General features: G+C 43.9%; 1 protein-coding gene across 1 annotated transcript; it reads right to left on the bottom strand.

The window, feature by feature from the left end:
• Positions 1–414: 414 nt before the first annotated feature.
• On the bottom strand, positions 415–18856 carry LOC111674132 (serine/threonine-protein kinase Genghis Khan-like; the record flags this gene model as incomplete). The annotated part of the gene is given in 4 exon segments (XM_023433377.1): positions 415–868; positions 1505–1740; positions 6046–7052; positions 18645–18856. Coding segments are annotated over 4 exon segments (1732 nt in total), but the record flags the coding sequence as incomplete, so codon positions are not given.
• Between the last annotated feature and the right edge of the window lie 809 nt (positions 18857–19665).

Here is a 19665-nt window from a genome sequence, read left to right as displayed (position 1 = left end):
AACTCACGTGTACTGCAGTCTTCATGTATAATACTCTAATACTTATTGATCAAATAAAACCCGTAATATGCAAGAACATTGTTTCAAAAATTTCCCTGTTTTTCTAGCTTATGACTTTATTAATCTAGTTAACTTTTTGACTGCGTAGAGTGCCTACAGACTTCGAATGAGAAGCGCTACCGTGGAACGAAGAGCGTCTAAATTCTGTATTGTTTACCATTACATCGTACAATTGACAAGTTTTTATTTTCTTGGCGTTCCGCAGTCAAAAAGTAAATGATACATTAGACGATCTATTTCTTGAAGTCCATAAATGTTAGAATATACCTCACCTTCTCGTGTGAAAATGATATAATCAGCGAGTATATACTTTTCTTTATTACCGTTCAATTAGCAAGAGATTGAGCGTCTCCTACATTTATGTAATAGATAAATAAGTAAAATACATCAAAGTTACACTATTGTCATAAACTCCTTGATAAAAACATCAATTATCTTATTGATACTTGATACAGTCGATATTAAATCGTAATAAAGTTTTTTGTATGAAGAAAACGAACAAGAAAGGTTTAGTTACTACGATGCGTCGAATTATTTTACAAATAACCTGCTAATGAGTCTCAAATATTTGCTTACAACATAAGTAGCGTGAATTGCTACTGCATATATCACTATTACGGACATTGGATTTCCGAACGAATATGATTTACATATTTTTGATGTATTGCTAGAGAAAGTAAAATTAATTAGTTTGTACTTACAGCCGTCACCAGTATCAAGTCGTCCTTGCAAATCTTTTATTTGCATTTCCTTCCGTTTTATCTCGTGTGACATTGTATCTAAACGTTGTTTGAAGTCTCTCAGCTCTCTAAAATTAAACATTTCCCACGATGAATTTCATTTCTTAAATGAAATTTCCTAATATTATGATAAAAACAGAGACAATACATATTTTGCTTTGTACTTATTGTACATCCAGCATGCTTAAATAAAACGATCTTCAGTTTCTAATATTTATCGAAATCGATCTTAGCTGTTGTACATGGTTACTAGTTTACTCTACAAATGACAGCCTGCATATATGAGCTCTAAAATGAATACAATGCTAGTAAGCAGATGAATTTTTGGAATAGTTTTCACGTTTTCCTTAACACAGTCAACGCCACTGCGATCATTGGTGAACGTTATTGAACTCTCCGTTTACACCACGAGGTTATCGGTGACCAACATGCAATACATATTTGAATATAATACAATCTACGTGGCATGAATGGAAAGTCTGTTAAAATACGGGGCGAGTTGAATATGATAAAATTGTATGTCGAAATTTAAATTAATTTGACAATGATTTTCTAAATGTATAATCAAATAATTGACTTGGGACTACAAAGTTGTAAAGTGAGGATTGATTAAAATGTAAGAGAATGATTATTTTGTTGTGTATTGAAATTATGTCTTCTATAGGCTACTAATTTGCCCAAATTTATAAGCATCAGTAACATACTTTTGTGCAGCAATCAATTCAGAACGAGTCTTAGTGAGTTCCTCCGATATTGCCTGCTTTGCTTGAATTTCGCTTTGCAGAGAACTCTGCAGATTCAAAAGTTCCATTTTATCCAACTTCTGAGATCTACGATTGCGCCAGTTTTTGTCTGTCATGGTTGAACCGCTTCCCACCCCTCCAACACCTCCCGAGTGTTTAAGGAATTCCAATTCCTCTGTCATCTTCGTAGCTAATGCCTTTAAGAATGAATTAGTCAAAAAATTAATTAATAGTTAAAATGACTTATTTTTTAAATATCTATTATAGTACACAGAGTCGAATCAAGGGCGAAGCGAATACGACCCTTGTCTCAAGTTCAATTATGAAGGGGCGCAGAAATCTAATTCTTATTCTCTCATTCTAGTCTCCTATATCTTGTAACAGATTTCAATTTTTTGTCAGATAAAAGATTCACGTCTCTAAGTGTTGCAGAATTTGAAGAGTCTGCAACTGATTTAGTTTCAAAATAAAAGGCTGACTTCAACCCTGGTAAAATTTAGCAAGAAATAATAAGTTTTAAGACGCGTGCTGATGTCTATATTGTCAAATGACACTACAGCTTCTAGTGGCATTTCGAAAATACTTTACGAATACAAATTAATAGTCTTATCCAAGTTTAAACGTGGTTGTACCTAACAATTCCTGTTTCCGTTGTAACCGTAGGAAGGAGTACCGGCAAATTTTAGATCTTTGAAACTTATTTGCGTTGAACATTGGAAGAAGAAACCCTAAGAAAATAGCAATAATATTAAGCGATCGAACATTGTCTAAAACAATCAATTACAACACAGCAACTGATGAATTTACTTCACTTAAACCATTATGCAACTGTAAATATTGGACGCATTGGAATTTAAAATCAGAAAATCAATGTTGATTTATTAGGTTTAATAAATGTAATAATATCCTTTCTGTATTGTTTTATTTACTTAGTTATCAGAAAATGATTTACCATATGGGCGAGCAAATTTGGATTGTTGCCTTACAAGTTCAAGACCATAGTTCCAGCTCTGTTAGAGCATCAGTTACAGAATTAATATTTCGTATTTCATTGTGAGAACTACTAGTGCCAATGAGCCGCAGAAAAACAAGTGGAAATAAAAAATTTACTAATTAACAGTAAGTTCGTAGTAAAAAATAACGTATTTATTTTGTTCACTGCTCCCATGTAAGATCTCTATGGAATGTTTCACACGTTTTAAGTATATTTAACACTAAACCTACCAACGATTTATACTATATATATTATGTTTAGTGTTAAAGTGAAGTGAAACCCCCCTCAAATCAGTCGATCCGAAAAAGACATTTTTTTAAGGATATTGGACCGAACCGTCTGAAATTTTGAAACATGATTCGTGAGTACCTAGGAATAATTCCGACACTTTAAAAATTTGGATTTTCGAAACAAATTTTTTACTTAGCCTAAAACAGAACCAAAATGGCGTCGAACTCTCATATTTCGATCAATATACAATTATTGAAGGCTCTGATATGAGAAACAAAAGTATCAGGACAATTGTACGACAATTTAGAATACTCTGGGAATCGAGAAACTCGCATTTGAATGGGATAAAGACAAAGAAAGTGTCTTATACGCTGGTATACTAAAATGATGGTAATATGAGGCCTCGGGGTGAAAATGTTATAGACACGGAAATCACGGATAGCACAGGGTGTCACTCTGTAGTCAATTAGGACCTCGTAAACCATCAACAATACCCAACAACCGGGTGTTTGGTACAATACCCAATATAATTAGACATGGTTGTCAATATAAAAGCGATCGTCGGTAACGTAGGTATTTAGAACAATCCTCTTTACCGACGTTGATCAAGTTCCTCGACGTGTTTCACTTCATCTTAATTTCGAATATTATTTCAAAGGTGACACAGGGAACTCGAAGATCCCGATTTTTTATATGATGGATGGTTGAGTAGAGAATCTAAATCTAAAATGTCCAACCTAGTCTCATGTGTATTTTCCAAATTGTATTTTCACGGTCAAAGTCTCGTATGAGCGGCCTAATTGTATTTTGCTGTCAAAGTCTCGTGTGAGTGGCCTAATCGTATTTTCGTGGCCAAAGTCTCATGTGAACGGCCCGTTTTATATCAAAATATCTCATTGCTGCCTTTCTCCTCGGTCGGATCAAGAAGCCGTGTCGACCCGAACTCAAAGATGCTGTCTTGAGCGGTCGACACGTTAATTTCCTTTTTTCGCAAAGTGCGAACTTTATTTAATTTAATTTCCGTTTTCTCGAAGTGCGAATCCCGTTTAACGCGTTTCAATTAATTTTCGTTAAGTACGACCTTCGTTTAAGTAATTACCGTTTTCGCGAAGTGCGAACTTTATTTAATTTAAATTCCGTTTTCGCGAAATGCTAGTCCTCCTGTAATCCCCTCTTTCAGGGCTGGACATTTCTTGTGGAACAGTGCCTGCCTTCGATTTAACCGTTCCATTTCTAAATCGACAACTGAATATATGTCCTGTATTTCAACCACTGTAAAATGTTAGTTTCGCGATCCGATAAAATTTAGTTGGATTTTAATTATTTCCGAGTGAGTATCGCGTATAAAAATTTAATGTGTCGGAAACTTTACGAATTTCGCATCGATTATTTGCGCCGAATTTCCGAATTGCTGTGTTTTCTTGCGCTTCTTGTATTTTTTTTGTGTTATTGCTGCCTTCACCGCCGAAACCTGTACTTTATCTTGCGTGCGTATTCAATTGATCGCCGTCCGTCCATTTTTAAAGATTTTCTTCCTGAATTTAGTCGTCTAGTATTTCCCGATTTAATTTAGTTCCGTGTAGGTCCTTGCGTGGTTGCAATCCTCATTTCGCGTTGTCTTTAATTTGATTCATATTTTTGTCCCGGAGTCGAGCCCAACCTTATAGTCGAAGATATAGTTTCGCGTAGTTTTTTTTTATTTTTGTCTGTCTAAGAGCCACCGTTTCTCTTCCGTGCGCCTAGACGCGCGCATCGTCCTTTCGAGCGCGAGCACGCGCTTCGTCGCCCGGACCGGTACCGGATCGTGGGCCCGCCCGTGGCCATTTTATGAAATTGTTAAATTCAATTCTTTTCATTTTAGAATAAATAAGATATTAATTTAATTCCGCCTCTGGTTTGCTCTCTCGAAAGGACCTCGCTATCTCTGCGGTCGCTTGGGCGTACTGAACTAGCCCGGTTAATTTTCGTCGTCGGCTACGCTGCGTCTCGTCTCGGGCGAAGCCCCGATGGAGGTTGGGGAGCGAAGCCCCCTAAGAAAAAAAAAAGGATCTTGTTTTCCTTATCAAAAAAGCTAAAATAAAAAATCTACATATAAAAAATTTAGCAGTTTTCGTCAGAACTATTTATTAAAGTTCGGTCTCGCCGATTCTTTCGTTGCAGCACTTCCTAGGTTTCAGGAAATATTGTATGACAAATATAGTCATCTGGTGTGGTTAGATTAGTTGATGGAGGAGGAGGAGGAGGGGGGGGGAGGGAGCCCACAACCGCGCATTTCTAGCTGACGATGGACAGGGATTGTAAATTACTTTCTAATATGTTTTCTTCTGTTTGTTCAGTTTCTGGCGTATACTTACTAACCCGTATACGAAAACGTATTAACACGTTGGTCGCCGCGTCACCCAGATGTGGGTGACGCTGTGTATAAACGAGAATGGTAGCCGAAATATGGGCAACCAACGGGTTAATGACGTTTGAGAAATAAAGCAACCGTGACCCACAAATTTGAATTTAAATTAGAATTTGATTTCAACAGGACGAATCGGCGGGACTGAAACGTCATAGACTCCAATTCAAAGGTAGCTCTTTCACCATACTTTATTCGTGAAACTTTCACGCTTCCTTTATGTCGGAATCCATGGTCTCCTCCGACCTTCTCTTATGGGAAACCTTGAAAAATATGGTGCGCAACGAAGTACCAACTATATCTGAAAATATGTAGCCTATTGCAGCAGGTGCTTCAAGAAGTTAAAACTGATCGGACATGCAACTGAATCAGCAGTTGGAAGACTATAATATTGCTTTGATCACTTTGAATATCATTTGTAAATGATGTCTATTTACAACTTGCAACGATAATAGTTGTAAAAAACTTATAAACAATTTGTAAACTTGTAAACTATTAATGACCTTGAATGATCTTATGTTATAGGTCATTGTATTCGTCTCAAGAGTCCCTTAAGAGGGTGGATATAAAAACGTAGCATTTAATTAACAAAGTCGAAGTTGACTTTTATATTTCAGAAGCAACACTACCAACGAAGATATCGCTAACACCATATTATAAGCCCATCTATACCATGTAACTTTCATTCAGCACATTCTTTTTCAAACCCTTATAAATTCGAAGATATTAAAGGTACTAGTAGTTACTTGGACCGCCAGATATAACTCTTCGTAAAAGTTGGACAACAGAAGACAGATAAATAGAACCATTGTTCTTGAATGATGTCTCTTTTCGTTATGTGGGCAACAATTTTATAAGAATTACACAACGTACCTGTAAATATCCCCTGGCATCCTTTTCGTCGGAAACCCATTGAATTATTTCCGTAATCTGAGCTTCCCACTGGGCTATAGCTTCCTTTTTATTCCTCAGTTCTTCATACTCGTCTTCCAGTTGTCTCCTCTCACCTTGGATTCTACCCACACTGTCTGTGACAGAGTTCAGTTCCAGCACTAATTTCTTGTTTTCCTCAACGAGCATGATTTTCTCTCTTTCATGGCGCCTATTCAATTCATTTATTGTTTCTTCGCTGTCAGTTATGTTTTCTAATCTTGCAGCATCTAATTTTTCCTTCGTTACCTGTACTTCTCTTTCCAATAATTCCCTTCTACTATCACCCTCGTGTAGTTGTTCCTGAAGACTTCGCATTTCGAGATTGAATCTACTCTGCTGTTGATTCAAATTTTCATTGTATTGGACTTCAAGCTTTTCGACTTCAGCCTTGAGTCTATTGATTTCTTGAGTTGCAAGAGCATGATTCGCACTAGTGTCGTTACCCATAGAACGCTGCCGTATTTTTTCTGTTTCTTCTTGCATTTGCTTACAATATTCTTCGCTCCTTTCACGCAACTTTCTTTCTTTGCTAGTTTCTGCCATAGCTTCTTCCACTCTATTCTCTAATTCTCTCCGAAGTTTTTCGGCTTTTCTTATATCGTGCCTCAAACTATCAACTTTTTGCATAACTACTTCTAATTCCTCCTCTTTATCCCTAACTTGCCTGGATAGTTTTTGCTTCTGCTGTCTCAATTCTGATAACTTATCCGTCACCTCAGTATACTCAGCCATAGCTAGCTTTCGTTGGGTTAAAGCATCTTTCAATTCTTTATCTTGCAACTTGAATTTTTCTTGGGCGTCTAATTTGTCCTTTATAGCTTCTTCTTTTTCGAGGCGTAATGATCGTACTAATTTCTCCAGTTCACGAATTTTTGTAGAATCGCCATTGTCTACGCCCCTTAGTTCTCTGGGAGTAACTTCCATTGAACGTAATTGTGATTCCAACTCTGAGAACAACCAACAGTTGAAAATTCAGTTAAAATATATGTCTGTCATCTTAATTGTCTCACTCTAATACACAAATTATTAATTTTTGCACGTAACCACATGCTTCATCTGATAAAGAATAGACTATGACGTACCCACACGGAACAAAATCTCTAATATACGAATATAGAATGTTTTCATATTTATGGATGTTTCAATATATCAGAAGTTAACCCTTTGCACTCGGGAGGCGACTCAGTCGCTACTGGCAACTGAAATGGCAAAGTCCTCGAGTGCAAAGGGTTAAAATATATTGCGACGGGAAGTCCTATCACTGGTCGGCAAACAGTTATACGCCCGGTGTAAGTTAGGAAAAAGGGTGTTAAGCTCGATCATCGGCTCTTCCGGGAGCCCGATTTATTTAGGGCGCTAGGTGCGCACGCGCACCTCGGGATTCCTATACCCGGTAGCGCGAACAAGCCGACTCAGTCCGGTCGACGGAACTTACCCGGGCGTATCCGGCCGGTTACTCAGCCCCGCAAGGACCTTACGCCCTTCGCGGCACGGTAGAGCCGGGGGTTCGTTACGAAGAAGGCACGAGTGAGGAGGAGTTGATCTCAGAATTCGCCGAAACGGCAAGGTCAGAGAAATAATAAAATCGAAGGTTGCGACAGACGATCCCTTCGGAGATTTATTCCGTGAACGAGACCCTACCACGGAAGCGCGTCACAATATCATAACGGACTCTACGCACAGAGTCGGGACGGAAAAACTAAAGTATGGGACCACAAAAATTAACAGGACCAATTCAAAAAGATAAGGTACGCGCTCGAGAAAATCGAACTCCCCGGTGGAAGTCCGAACAGGGTACAACACTCTTGCGGGAGGACCTTTTACGTGCCCCGTCGGACCTCGGTAAGAGTGCCTTCGGTAATTGCGCAAAACAGTATTTGGCACCGGCTCGCGGTATGACCTTTCACCTGCCACCCACTCCGTCCTGCTCGCAAGCACCCGCGGTACGAATTTCGTTAATGATTTACGAAAACATAAAGGAACCGGTACGGGGCGTGATATGATCGAGCGGGTGGGAGTCACCCCCTGTCGGAATTTTCTAATACAAAAAAATAAACGAATGCCTCCCATGGCCCTTAACAATTTCGGGATTCGGAACTCGGTACACCCGGAATTTACTTCCGGGGCGGTATAACGCTCCACGAAGGGCAGCGGCCCCGGTTATTCGACACTCAAGTTGGTTCAACGGAAACTAGCGGGCAGACGTCGTTATTAGGCAGACGAAGATTTACAATTGTCCCAATTATCGGGGTCGAGACTGAAGTTACCCGGACATAAACGAATTCGCGGTAATCACGGTGCGGTACCGGCTCACAGCGCGGACAATTCGGAAAATGGCGGTCTAGGAGGCCCCCTGGGCAGGTTCGGGCTCACCGATAAGAAGTTCGCTCGGAAGGACGATCCATCTCTCCTCTCCAAGCGACAGCGCTGCTGCGCCTGTCGGGGCGAATCGGTACGGCGTCTTTCGGGAGGTAATAGTACAAGGCGCTGTCGCTGACGGGACGGGACGACGGGTGTTGTGACCGGTACGGTAGTCCCTCTGGCAATGACGGATACCCCGGAAGATCTTTCGTTCCGGCGCCGATGTCCTCCTAGTGGGCCTCGCGGAACCTCTTACCGGGCACCGACCTGCCCTCTCGCCTAATTTAATTAGATCACTAGGCCGCCTAATTAGGGCGGCCGCCGACTGATGGCAGCAGGCCCCCCGAATTCGTGGCCCCGCGCGCTGTTCCTGATCCTGTGAAAATTCTATCCGCACGCCGATGCACATGAGACCGCCCGTCTTACGGAATTAGGCGTGGCGTGCGCCGTCGCCGCGATCCGAAGATTGTGGCGCGAGGTGGCTCCTCAGAAGACCAAGGCCATCTGGGTACACTCCAGGCGGAGGGAACCCCAGACCCGGATCTGAGTAGGTAATGTCGACGTAGAGGTAAAGTACACTATGAGGTACCTCGGCTTCGGAATCAACAGCAACTGGATCTTCGACAGCCACTTTGGCCGTTTGAATTCCGGAGTGGAATGAACAGCGACCGCTTTAGGCCGCCTGCTTCTGAATCTCGAGGAGCCGGACAAGAGGACAGCCACTACGTGGGCATCGCGCGGTCCATGCAATGATCAATGATGTATTGCCGGTCTGGGATGCAGCGCCGGCTTCAGCGTAGGCTAACCATCAAAGTCGCCTGAGAGTACCACAAGATGTCCCATGAGGCGATGGCAGTTCTGGCGGGAAATCCGCCCTTTGAATTTCAAACAGAGGCGCAGATAACCATCTATTGGTTCGTTCACCGCCTCCGCCGGGAAGGGCAGGACCCGTTGGAGCGGGGCGGATGGCGGGTCGAAGTGGGGAAACTCCAGTCCCGACGTCTAGCCCGGGTCAAATGGCGCGAGCGGCTGGCCGGCCAACGGGCGGTCGGGGCGGTCTTGGCCTATTAAGATGGCTGGGTGGACCCCGGCTGGGGCCGGTTTACCTACCGGCTGACGCAGGTGCTTTCCGGGCATGTGTGATTCGGGAAGTACCTGTGTTGCATAGAGTGGGACTCGACGACTTTGTTACGTAGGCACCCTTTATGAAGTAGTTATAACCCGGTAACCCGAAAGATAGCCATGGAATTCCACGAATTAGCACGCGATTGAGACATACGCTTGCGAAAGGAAGTCCTGAGTCCACCTGACGATGATCGCACCACTGACCCAAGTAGACCAGGTCGCGATCAACCGGCTCGAAGCGCATCCCGATGACTCTGCAGCACATCTAACACCTCTGCAATCACCGTCTACGTTTACATCATGGAACCCCCATCAACCGGAACGTCGTCCCAAATTCACTGATAAAAATCAGCAACCACTTTCAGAAACGGTTCAGCGCTCAGTCTCCCACATAATTGCAATGAGTTTCACGACTCATCATCATCGACCGCGAGTTTGGAGTCATTGGTTCTCGGCTCTCAGGTCTTAGCGAGTCTTTCATCCCAATTAAGATTACGTGAATTCCATACCTACCTCCGGATAACCGGATAGATTAAGCCTTTTTTATGCCTTCGATCAAACATTTCAATATTTCCCCCTGCGCTAAAAACACGCGAACCTCATAATTTCAAACGCAAGAAACTCCGGTTAGCAGATTAAGCGTCCAGTGACCTACTGCCACTGACCGCCTTATCGCGTCACCCGAAGCTTCGCAACGCGGGACCAAACCGAAATTGTAAGAATTCGACTCGAAGTCCTTGATGGATCCCTATGACTTGTAGAAATTCCACCTAACAAGAAACAAATACAGCCATCCTCGTCAACCTGTTGACAACTTCCATTTATCGAGCCCCTCTTCAGCTCCTCGTCCCTATAAATCCCATCAGAGGATTTGGTCTAGCCGCTCGGACCATCTCTTCATAACATTTAAATCGTTACGTAGCGTACAAGGTAATGCCTTTTTAGGCAAAACTCAAATCTTTCCCTCGGCCTCGCATCCCCTCGGCTGCCGCATAACAACTCACGGCCATCATTGTGGTGCGGATTGAGACACGGCGCAGCACACCCTAAAGGTATGCCTCGCGAGGGACGTGGAGCGCCGTATCCTGGTCCAACAGATGGGAAAGGATTTCTCGCTGCCGGCTGTCGGCGGCGCGATGGTCGGGGATAAGAGATCGTGGGAAGTGATGGCTTACTTCTGCGAGCAAGTTATAATCCAAAGGAGGCCGCGGAGAGGGAGGGGGTGCGTGGGGATCCCGACGGCAGGGAGCGGACGAAGCGCGTGAGGGTGACGGGAGTTCCCTCGCAGTGGTTCCCCCGCCCGTCATTTATGAGGCAAAGCCGCGGTTGAATGGAGGGAACGATCCTCCTCTTAATCGACCGCACCGATACGTCGGCGAGGGGGTTGGACGCGATGCAAGGGGAGCCAACCCTCCTTCTCTTGCATCTGGGTCGCGGAGTCGCAGGCGTTTCCGTGTGGGGACAGGGGAACGTCATTGCACGAGGTCTGTGATGAGACGGTGGGACGGTGTGGCGGCGTCTGGATGCGTATTCGGGGAGAGACTTCTCTCCGTCCGAGGACGGACTAAAAATATGGGTACGGGAGGGGGGGGGGGGGTTTAGCACATTCGGGCCCGGGACCTCCCCGTTAAGCGCAGTTGCTGGCCACCGTGGTGGTGTGTTTCAGTGAGTGTGAGTCCTACATGACCCCCGCCTCCCCGTCGAGGCAAAGGTATGCGTATGCATTTTCATCACGTAAAAAATACGTATATCTCTCTTTAACAGGCAATTGTATCTGCAGTATTGCAGTAATCTGCAGTAATGCAAAAGGCATCTAATATATGTATGCTATGTGCAAATTAACAAAAGGGTAATTGACGTCGCTATAAATTTACATACATTTTATGTAAATATTCATTATTTTACTGACATGTTTGATGTACATACTTTACACGTTACCAAAGCAACTCCGTTTGCACTAATGAAATACGTATAATAAACGTATATCTCCATTTAACGTGCACGTGTATCTAATGTATTATACATGCAAAAAACATTTAATATTTGCAAGTTGCGCGTATTGTAATGGGTCAAAGTATCAACGTGCGCCACTGTACCAAGACAATTAATTCGGCGCAAATTTGAGCATGCACGGTGATACTTGAGAGTAAGTGGGAGTCTCTGGGAGAGGGGACCGCGGACCGCGAACGCAAATAATCGCCAACTATCTTCACTTACAATTGGATCGTAAATTTCAAATCGATAAGCCCACTAGAACTAGAATCTCTCTTGGATTTTGGATTTCGACCCGCGAGGAACGACCGAACCTAGGAGTTTTGAAGCGCGACACGGACAAGACGAAAAAGAAGTGAATGCCCACAGGGAGAAATTTTCTGTTTCAGGACCCTAATTTCCAGCAGGTCCGGCACAATCGCCACTCCAGCATCCTTCTCAACGCTTTTTCCTCTAAAAAAAAGCCTTCCCACCAAATTCGTAATCGGTCTTGGTGGTATAGCACCAACTCGCGAGCACCCTTGCCGCACTCCAACCCTTTTCACCAGTCAATATTCGCGACTGGCTAACCTAAAATAATTAGCACTAACCTCTGTCGAGCACTGATCCGGGAGTAACATTAGATTTGCGTTCCTATCTAGTCCGCGGAAGTACTATCGTAGGAACGGTTCGGTGGATACGAATCGGGCTTCAACCCCACGCTATACAGCCTCCCCCACAATAGGATTAAGATTTTCAGATTCAGGTTCAAAAAGGGAACTTCGAATTAAGTCCACTATCCTTGGCTAGCCCTTCGCTCCAAAGAGAATTCGAAACGCGAATTAGGGAAAACGGGAAAACGACGAAGTTAGTCTCGGAATTAGGCACTAATTGCCTCTAATTTTAACATTTTCCACATCGCATACGATTACCCAAAATTCCGTTATTCCAAATCCTGCCGATTTTATGATGAATCAATAGAATGCACCGTTCATGGAATGCCGTTCTAACTGAGAATCAATTCCCCATCCTTTCCTTCCCTTAAATTCGAAAAATACAGACCATTACAGTATATTAACGAGATGAACATTAATTTTCCACAACCGTATGTCATACATACATATTCTGTACGCTTAAAAACAAACGTACAGCAAAATTTATTGCCATAAAGTACATAATACAACGAATGCTTACCATATATAAGATATACTAAAAAAAGAAGCTTTAAATGCTTCTTTCCTGCGTACATATTATACGCATCTTTGGTATGCCAGCTGACTACTGAAAACTCAAAGTAATGCTCGTACAAAATCAAAATAATGTCACGAGATATATCGTTTTGGATGAGACTGTTTCCTTTTAAAGGGTGTAACAGAACTCGTAGTCACGGTTTATACAGCGCTATCCTTGTTGAAAAAAGAATCAAAAAGTCCTATATATATATTTTTTTTTTCTTACAGTGCATAAATTTCCTATAATAACTACGTCAAACACTGCCAATCTATCGCGTTCCCGAATGGGAAGCATAGCGTAGAGGATGCCGGTAGGGCTGCGCTCGACTGTTACAGGCGTTCTGTTCGATATGCCTTCCGTAGGGGAACGCGATTGATTCTGTGCTTCAATCAAGAAACTCGGTAGAGTTTCGAGCCAAATACATTTAAGTGAGAAAGTCGTAGTGTCGAATGATGAGTGAAACGCGCGTTGCGTGTTTGAGCCTCAGCGAGACGCTACCGAGTACTTAACGCCAAGAATCCAAATTTCAGGAGTGGGGGAAATGATAATCTACTCCCTTCATTACCGTAGAAAAAGAAATGAGCGTCTGACTAACTCAAAATATCAAGCATCTTTGCCTCTTATCATGAATCTTTTTTTAATTTACCCGACTCCGATTGATAGTATATATGCGAAGATATGGCAGTTTCAATTTTTCCATGCGCTCAGAATCGTGTTGTTTATCGTCGTCGTATCGTGATAGGATGACTTTCGTACCGTTTTCGTACAACATATAGAAGCGTACACGGCGACACGAGCACTAACTACACGAATGAGACGTTCCATTCAGTTGTGGTCTTTCAATTACTAGTGGCACTAGTGTACATAAGTCATAGTCGGTACCTTCGGTTTTTTTATCATAGCAGTTTGCTTTGGTCAGGTAGACGTTTCAGTATTGAAACTACATCAGTACCACATTTGGGCACGTTTATCTTGCATATTGATTTAATCTTAATTTGGCTGTCGACGATTTCCTGCAAAATTTTAATCTTTCTGAAACTTTCTTCCTGATATCATATACTATTTTACCATTTGGCATCAAGAATTATATTTGGCGCAGAACATACCTTAACTTTCCGATTCAAGTTCGGACAATGTCCCGATCTTAATTTACTGTGTGCCTGTTAATTTTACTGTTGAGCGAACAGAGGAGTAATTGCGAATATTTCTGAATCTATTGATGTTAGCCCGAAAATGATCAAAGTTAGATTGTAGAGTAATTTTAGAGGTATTTAGAATCAAGCCCAGTCTTTGCAAATATTTCAGGGACTTTTATTTTGTCATTTCCTATTACCTTACCTCGCATTATTTCCCTAAATCTTTTCTGGTGTATTGTAATTTTCTGAGAGAAATTTTCTCTCAATTATCGACCGAGTCAGTCCTATACCGCCTCTGTAAATAGGACAGGCTATTTTGGATACCCACTCGAAATCACCTTTTCTTCCTTTAAATTAAAGCTTTATTTTCTAATGAATCGAGCGTTGAGTTAATTAATTGATGGTCTGACAATTTTTCCTTCTCCTATTCACTTTCCGTCTCTGAGCCAAGGTAAAATAGTCGTGTTGAGTAAGCCGTACCGTTTCAAGAAATGAACCGATAGAGTTCCTTCACTCCGCCCTCTCCGAAGTTGGCGCATGCGCTCTGAGCTAGCCGACCGCGCCGCACCAGCCGCCCGAGCAAAGGGCCGGCCGAGAGACGTTTCGTGTAGATTTTGGGAATTTGTGAAATTTTGTTGAAGTTTTGAAAATTGGCCTCCGAGGGAGGCCTGGCGCCCAATTTCTGGGGTATTAGTGGAAGCGACTCGGAGTGTCCTGGCGGACTCCGAGGATTCGTGAATTTTAGAGTTTTAGATAGCCTCTCGAAGGGTCCCGGTGGGCTTCGGGAGGTTGCGCGATAGTGGGAGAAAGAATAGTCTCTCGGCAGGCCCCGCTCGAAGCGACCGGGCGAACGTGATGCGCGCAAGAGGCCGAGATGCAGCGGGCCTCGGCAGGGGTAGATAGACCCGGGGGTAATTGCCACGTCACAACGTATAATATACATAACTATTCCACGCGGGATGCATATTATATATCTGCTGAACGTTAAAAAATACGTACACCATATCTGTAGACGGCGCGGATATTTGTACATGCCTCAACACATTCCGTATACTTATATACACAACACATATATTGGTTATGTTGCCAAAAAGGGTCACAGGGTTGCCAGGTTGCCAAACCGGGACTCGAAGCATAGAGGGTTGTGCTCTTCAGAGGCGTCATTAACATAATTGTATTCTTGAGACCGCAGAAACTAACCTGCGGGAACAAGACCCACGTATCGAGTGACACGAACTGCAACAATTGTGCGCGGCAAAATCACGTCACTCAGCCCGATTCTCGAAATAGGTATTTCAAGGCACGCGACTCGGTACAAAACGGCGTCGTGAACCCAAACCTAAGTTTCCCATTACTAGCAAGTAAAACGGAAGGGAAACTTTCTCAAAGTTCATCACATTCTCAAACCAAGATGGCGGACGCACGAATCAGCAACAAGAAACAACCGGCCACGAGGGAGGAAGACCATCACTGCGAAGAGCGAAGATTCCCAAACTTCCGGAACGTCACCACAATAACAAGGACCGGGACGGAGGCAGCAGAAGAGGAACCAATCGCCGTCACGTGGAACGACTTTGGCGCCGCGAAAGTGACGTCATCAACGAGCGCATCAATGGGATGGAAGCCAGGTTCCGACAACAGGCGGAGGAACTGCAACGGGACATCGCCAAATTGACTTTTCGGACCACAAGTTCTAACGGACGAGCTGAGAGAGACAGGACACGTCACCAGACCAGCTGTCATACTGGAGCAGCGAGAGGAACAACGTACAGCGGATTACACCCCGACGCATGACATCAAGCTTCAAGGGCACACCATGGGAAAGGCCGATTAAATTCTTACTGGAGTTGAAAAGATATAGGTAATCGCTGGAACCGGCCTACGACTTCAAGACGCTAGTTACTCAGTGCCTCTGTGGTGCAACCAAGGACTGGTGAATGCTTCAGGAATACGATGTCGAAACATTTGACCAATTCCAGCAGCAGTTTAAAAGGCGCTACTGGAACGAAGACATCTAATATAAAATCCGCGAAAAATTAGAATTCGGAATATACAACGACGGCAAGAAGACTAGTAGGACCGAATACGCGATAAGGCTTATAGGCATGGTTCGCGAGGTCGACCCACCGCTGAGGGAAGACCAAATTATTAATCGATTAAGTCGGCACTTCTACGAAGATATTCGAGTCGCCGTTATTTCAAGAGGAATCACTAAGACGGATGACTTCCGGGATCTACTAGAGCGATTCGATCAGTCCGGAAGGAAAAACGTGAAGAGAGCATCACGGCCCAGGCCCGAGGCAGATGCATACGCCACGAAAGATGGCAGATCGTTCATCCACAAAGGACACAATGTGGAGCGGAGTGAGCACTACAAGTCTAAGCAGCCGCCACCGAGCAGATCGGACGATAGCAGGAACCGCTGGGAGAAGAAAAATCAAGAGGCCTGGAAGAACCTGCGAGCACTAGTCCAAACCGAAGAATATGAAGCCAACGCGAATACAACCGAGCCGACGGGAAACGAATAAGCACCGTACCCCAGAATTCCCCACCAACCACGAACGCGATGTGACAAATCGGAGAGGATACCTGAGAAGCCGAGGACGTAGGAAAATAGAGCGAAAAGATCCGGTGCCCAGTCCTACATATAAAAATTGGCGAAGTTGGAGTTGACGCTTTCATAGACACGGGAAGCGAAGTAAACGCGTTTTCCGAAAAATTTGTAGTGAACAATAAGAAGTACTTCGGAAAAATACCCATATTACCCGTGACCGGACTGACGATAAGAGGTGTAACCGCAGCAGTCCCATCAAAAGTAAAACAGCAAGTCTTCACGGAATTCACAGTGCAAGGGGTGACAGTAGCAGACGTATTCCTCGTAATTTCCAAACTAACAAGCACATGTATCATTGGGATCGGACTGCTCACCCAACTGCAGACAACGATTAATCTAAAACAAAATATCATAACCTTCCACAATGAGCAGGACGCCATCCCAGTAAAATTAAAACGAAAGCATCCCGCGTCAGTTGAGGACACAACCTCGAAACTCGAAAACGAGGTATGCGACGCCTCAGAAGAAAAAATAATCACCAAGATAAACGAAATAGAATGACCGAATAACCAGGAGCGAGGGACCTTAAGACAACTCATCCTCGACTACAAGGACGGCAAGCGACCAGGTAAACTAACTATGTACCAACATCGACTTGAGGGGGTGCCACATACTCCATATGCAAACAAGCCCTACCCGATACCATCGCGCATAGAGAATAGGTAGCAGAAGAGATTAATCGAATGTTAGAGCTCGGTCTAATTCAGCACTCCAACAGCCCATATGTAAATCCTCTCGTCGTGGTCCACAAGAAAGACAGCAGCTTGCGACTGTATTTAGACGCGAGAAGACTTAACTCCATCCTCATAGCATACTCAGAGTGCATGCAAAAAATGGAAGTCCTCTTTCAGAAGCGCACCAACGCAAACATGATGTCCACTTTGGATCTAACGTTAAGCTTCTGGCAGGTTCCACTGCACCCAGATTCGCGCAAATACACGGCGTTTCTACACCAAGGACGCAGTTACGAGTTCGTCGTCACACCGTTCGGACTCAAAACCAGCACCGCATCCCTAGTCATAGGACTGGGACCCGTCCTGCGGAACTTTTCAGAAGTAATCCTCAACTTCGTGGATGACATCCTCTGCACATCACGAACCTTCGCGCAGCACATCGAGCATCTATGGAGTCTGTTCGAAAGGCTTCGTAACTTACCGTACACTTCACCCCCCTGGCAAACGGGTTTAAAACGCTCAAGGAGACGAGGCACCAGGTGCCGTCCCTCACGAGCTAAAAATCTTGCCCTTAGTAGGCAGGTGGAACCGAGCACCCAAGGAAAACGCCAGCAAAGCGCCCGGTCGGGATACCTCGGACCACCTGCGAACGGCGGCCCAAGTGACGGATTCCCCTTCCGGGAATCTTCGTTAAACTTTTCGGAAATTCGACGGAGCGACTCGCACATTGTGAGGGGTGTGGCGGCAAGGCGCCGTTCCCCAGCCACACGGCAGCGAGATAGTCCGCGTCCCGGTCTCACGTTCTCGCGTCTGCCCCCTCGGTGTGACGTCATTGCGACATTCCCCGGGTGTTTGGTTGTGCGGGGCAACCCAACCTTTCGCTGCAACGTTCTTCCACACTTACACTCCGAGGGCGTTCCGGCATGGCGCCGTTCCCCCTTTGTTAAAGGGTAACGGAAACACATTGCATAAAGTGTGACCGTGAAGCTCGCCCACACAAAATCTGGGATAGTTTAAAAACACAAAACGAACTTACAGTTAAAAACCTTACGGACACAACAGACAGATACACAGAGACCCTTGATAACTTCGGATCCACGACCGAACCATCCTCAGACGAGACATATATTCAATCCTTGCATTCCCTTTCACACGGCTTTCGCTGATGAAACATTCTTAGAGGCTGAGGCTCTGCGCCACTGAAAGTCCAAGCTAATCTGAGATTGCCGAAAGGAAATCTAGGGTGAGCCAAGAAGGCAAATAAGACACTTCCTCGCGACCGACCGACCGACCGGGCGGGGGGAGGGGGGGGGGGGCAGGTACGCGAGAAAAGTTACAATATGTTTATGCCAGATATCTTATATACATATAACATATAACATATATTCATTCCGTGTGGGCAATACCATAGACAATGATTCTTACCGCAGTTTCTTTTTGTAAGAGTATTGATTTCATCTTGAAGTTTCCTTGTTGCGGTGTTAGAATCAGGAGAAACAGTGGGAGAAGCATGTGCAGTGCCAACTTGATTTTTTAAATCAGCTACTGCTTGAGCTAGATGCGCATTCTCCTCTTCCAAGAGTTTCACATTTTTATCCTTCTGAGGCATTGGTAGCGATCCTAAATCTGATATGCAGCTGTAAAACCAATTATTTTTGTTAATAGCATAACGCAATCAAGAAACTCGTAGTATTGCATGTCGAACGAAACGCGCGTTGCACGCTTGAGCTAGCATGATACCCTGTCGAAAATCTATACATCTAGGTTCCAATTTACAGGAGGGATGAAAATCGGAATATATTCTCCCCGATACGAAAGAAAAGGAAATTAACACTTGACCGGCTTAAAACATCTGGAATCTTTTTTTTTAATATACCCGACTCCAATCAGTGGTATCTACGTAAAGATATAGCAATTTCAATTTCGAGGTACGTTCAGAATCGTAATTTATCAGCGTCGAACCTCTGAAATGCGCAGTAACTACATCAATTTCACATCCCTTGATAGGTGAACTTCCATACGGTTTCCGTCGACATATTGATGTGCTCAGTGCGTAATTAAGTCACGTAGTTAATGTCAGTAAATTAACTACATCATTTATGTTTTTGCAACGCGACAACCAAGCCAAGGCAACCCAAGGCGAGCAAAGCCTACCCTTTGACCATATATATCTCTAGACCTGGCACTGCACTTCCCACTCCTATATTTTGAATAAGCAGAAAGACAAGCTGTGTGGGTGAGAGGTCGGCTTACGTGCTACATTTGTTTACCCCTACCACTGCAATGCGAAGTCTACACACATGTGGTCAAAAGTTTAATCTTTATACGTACAAGATGCACACTACTTCGTGCAATCGGTTCACCTGGTACATTAGAGTTTATCCCTTCCACTGCAATGCGAGGACTACATATCTATGGCCAGAGAGCTTACCCGAATCGAATCGTA

This window comes from Orussus abietinus, unplaced genomic scaffold, assembly GCF_000612105.2.
Source record: "Orussus abietinus isolate OABI.00-Male unplaced genomic scaffold, Oabi_2.0 scaffold735, whole genome shotgun sequence".
In the NCBI taxonomy this organism is placed as follows: Eukaryota; Metazoa; Arthropoda; class Insecta; order Hymenoptera; family Orussidae; genus Orussus; species Orussus abietinus.
Note: the sequence above shows the minus strand (reverse complement) of the source record. Positions and strands in the feature narration are given on the sequence as shown.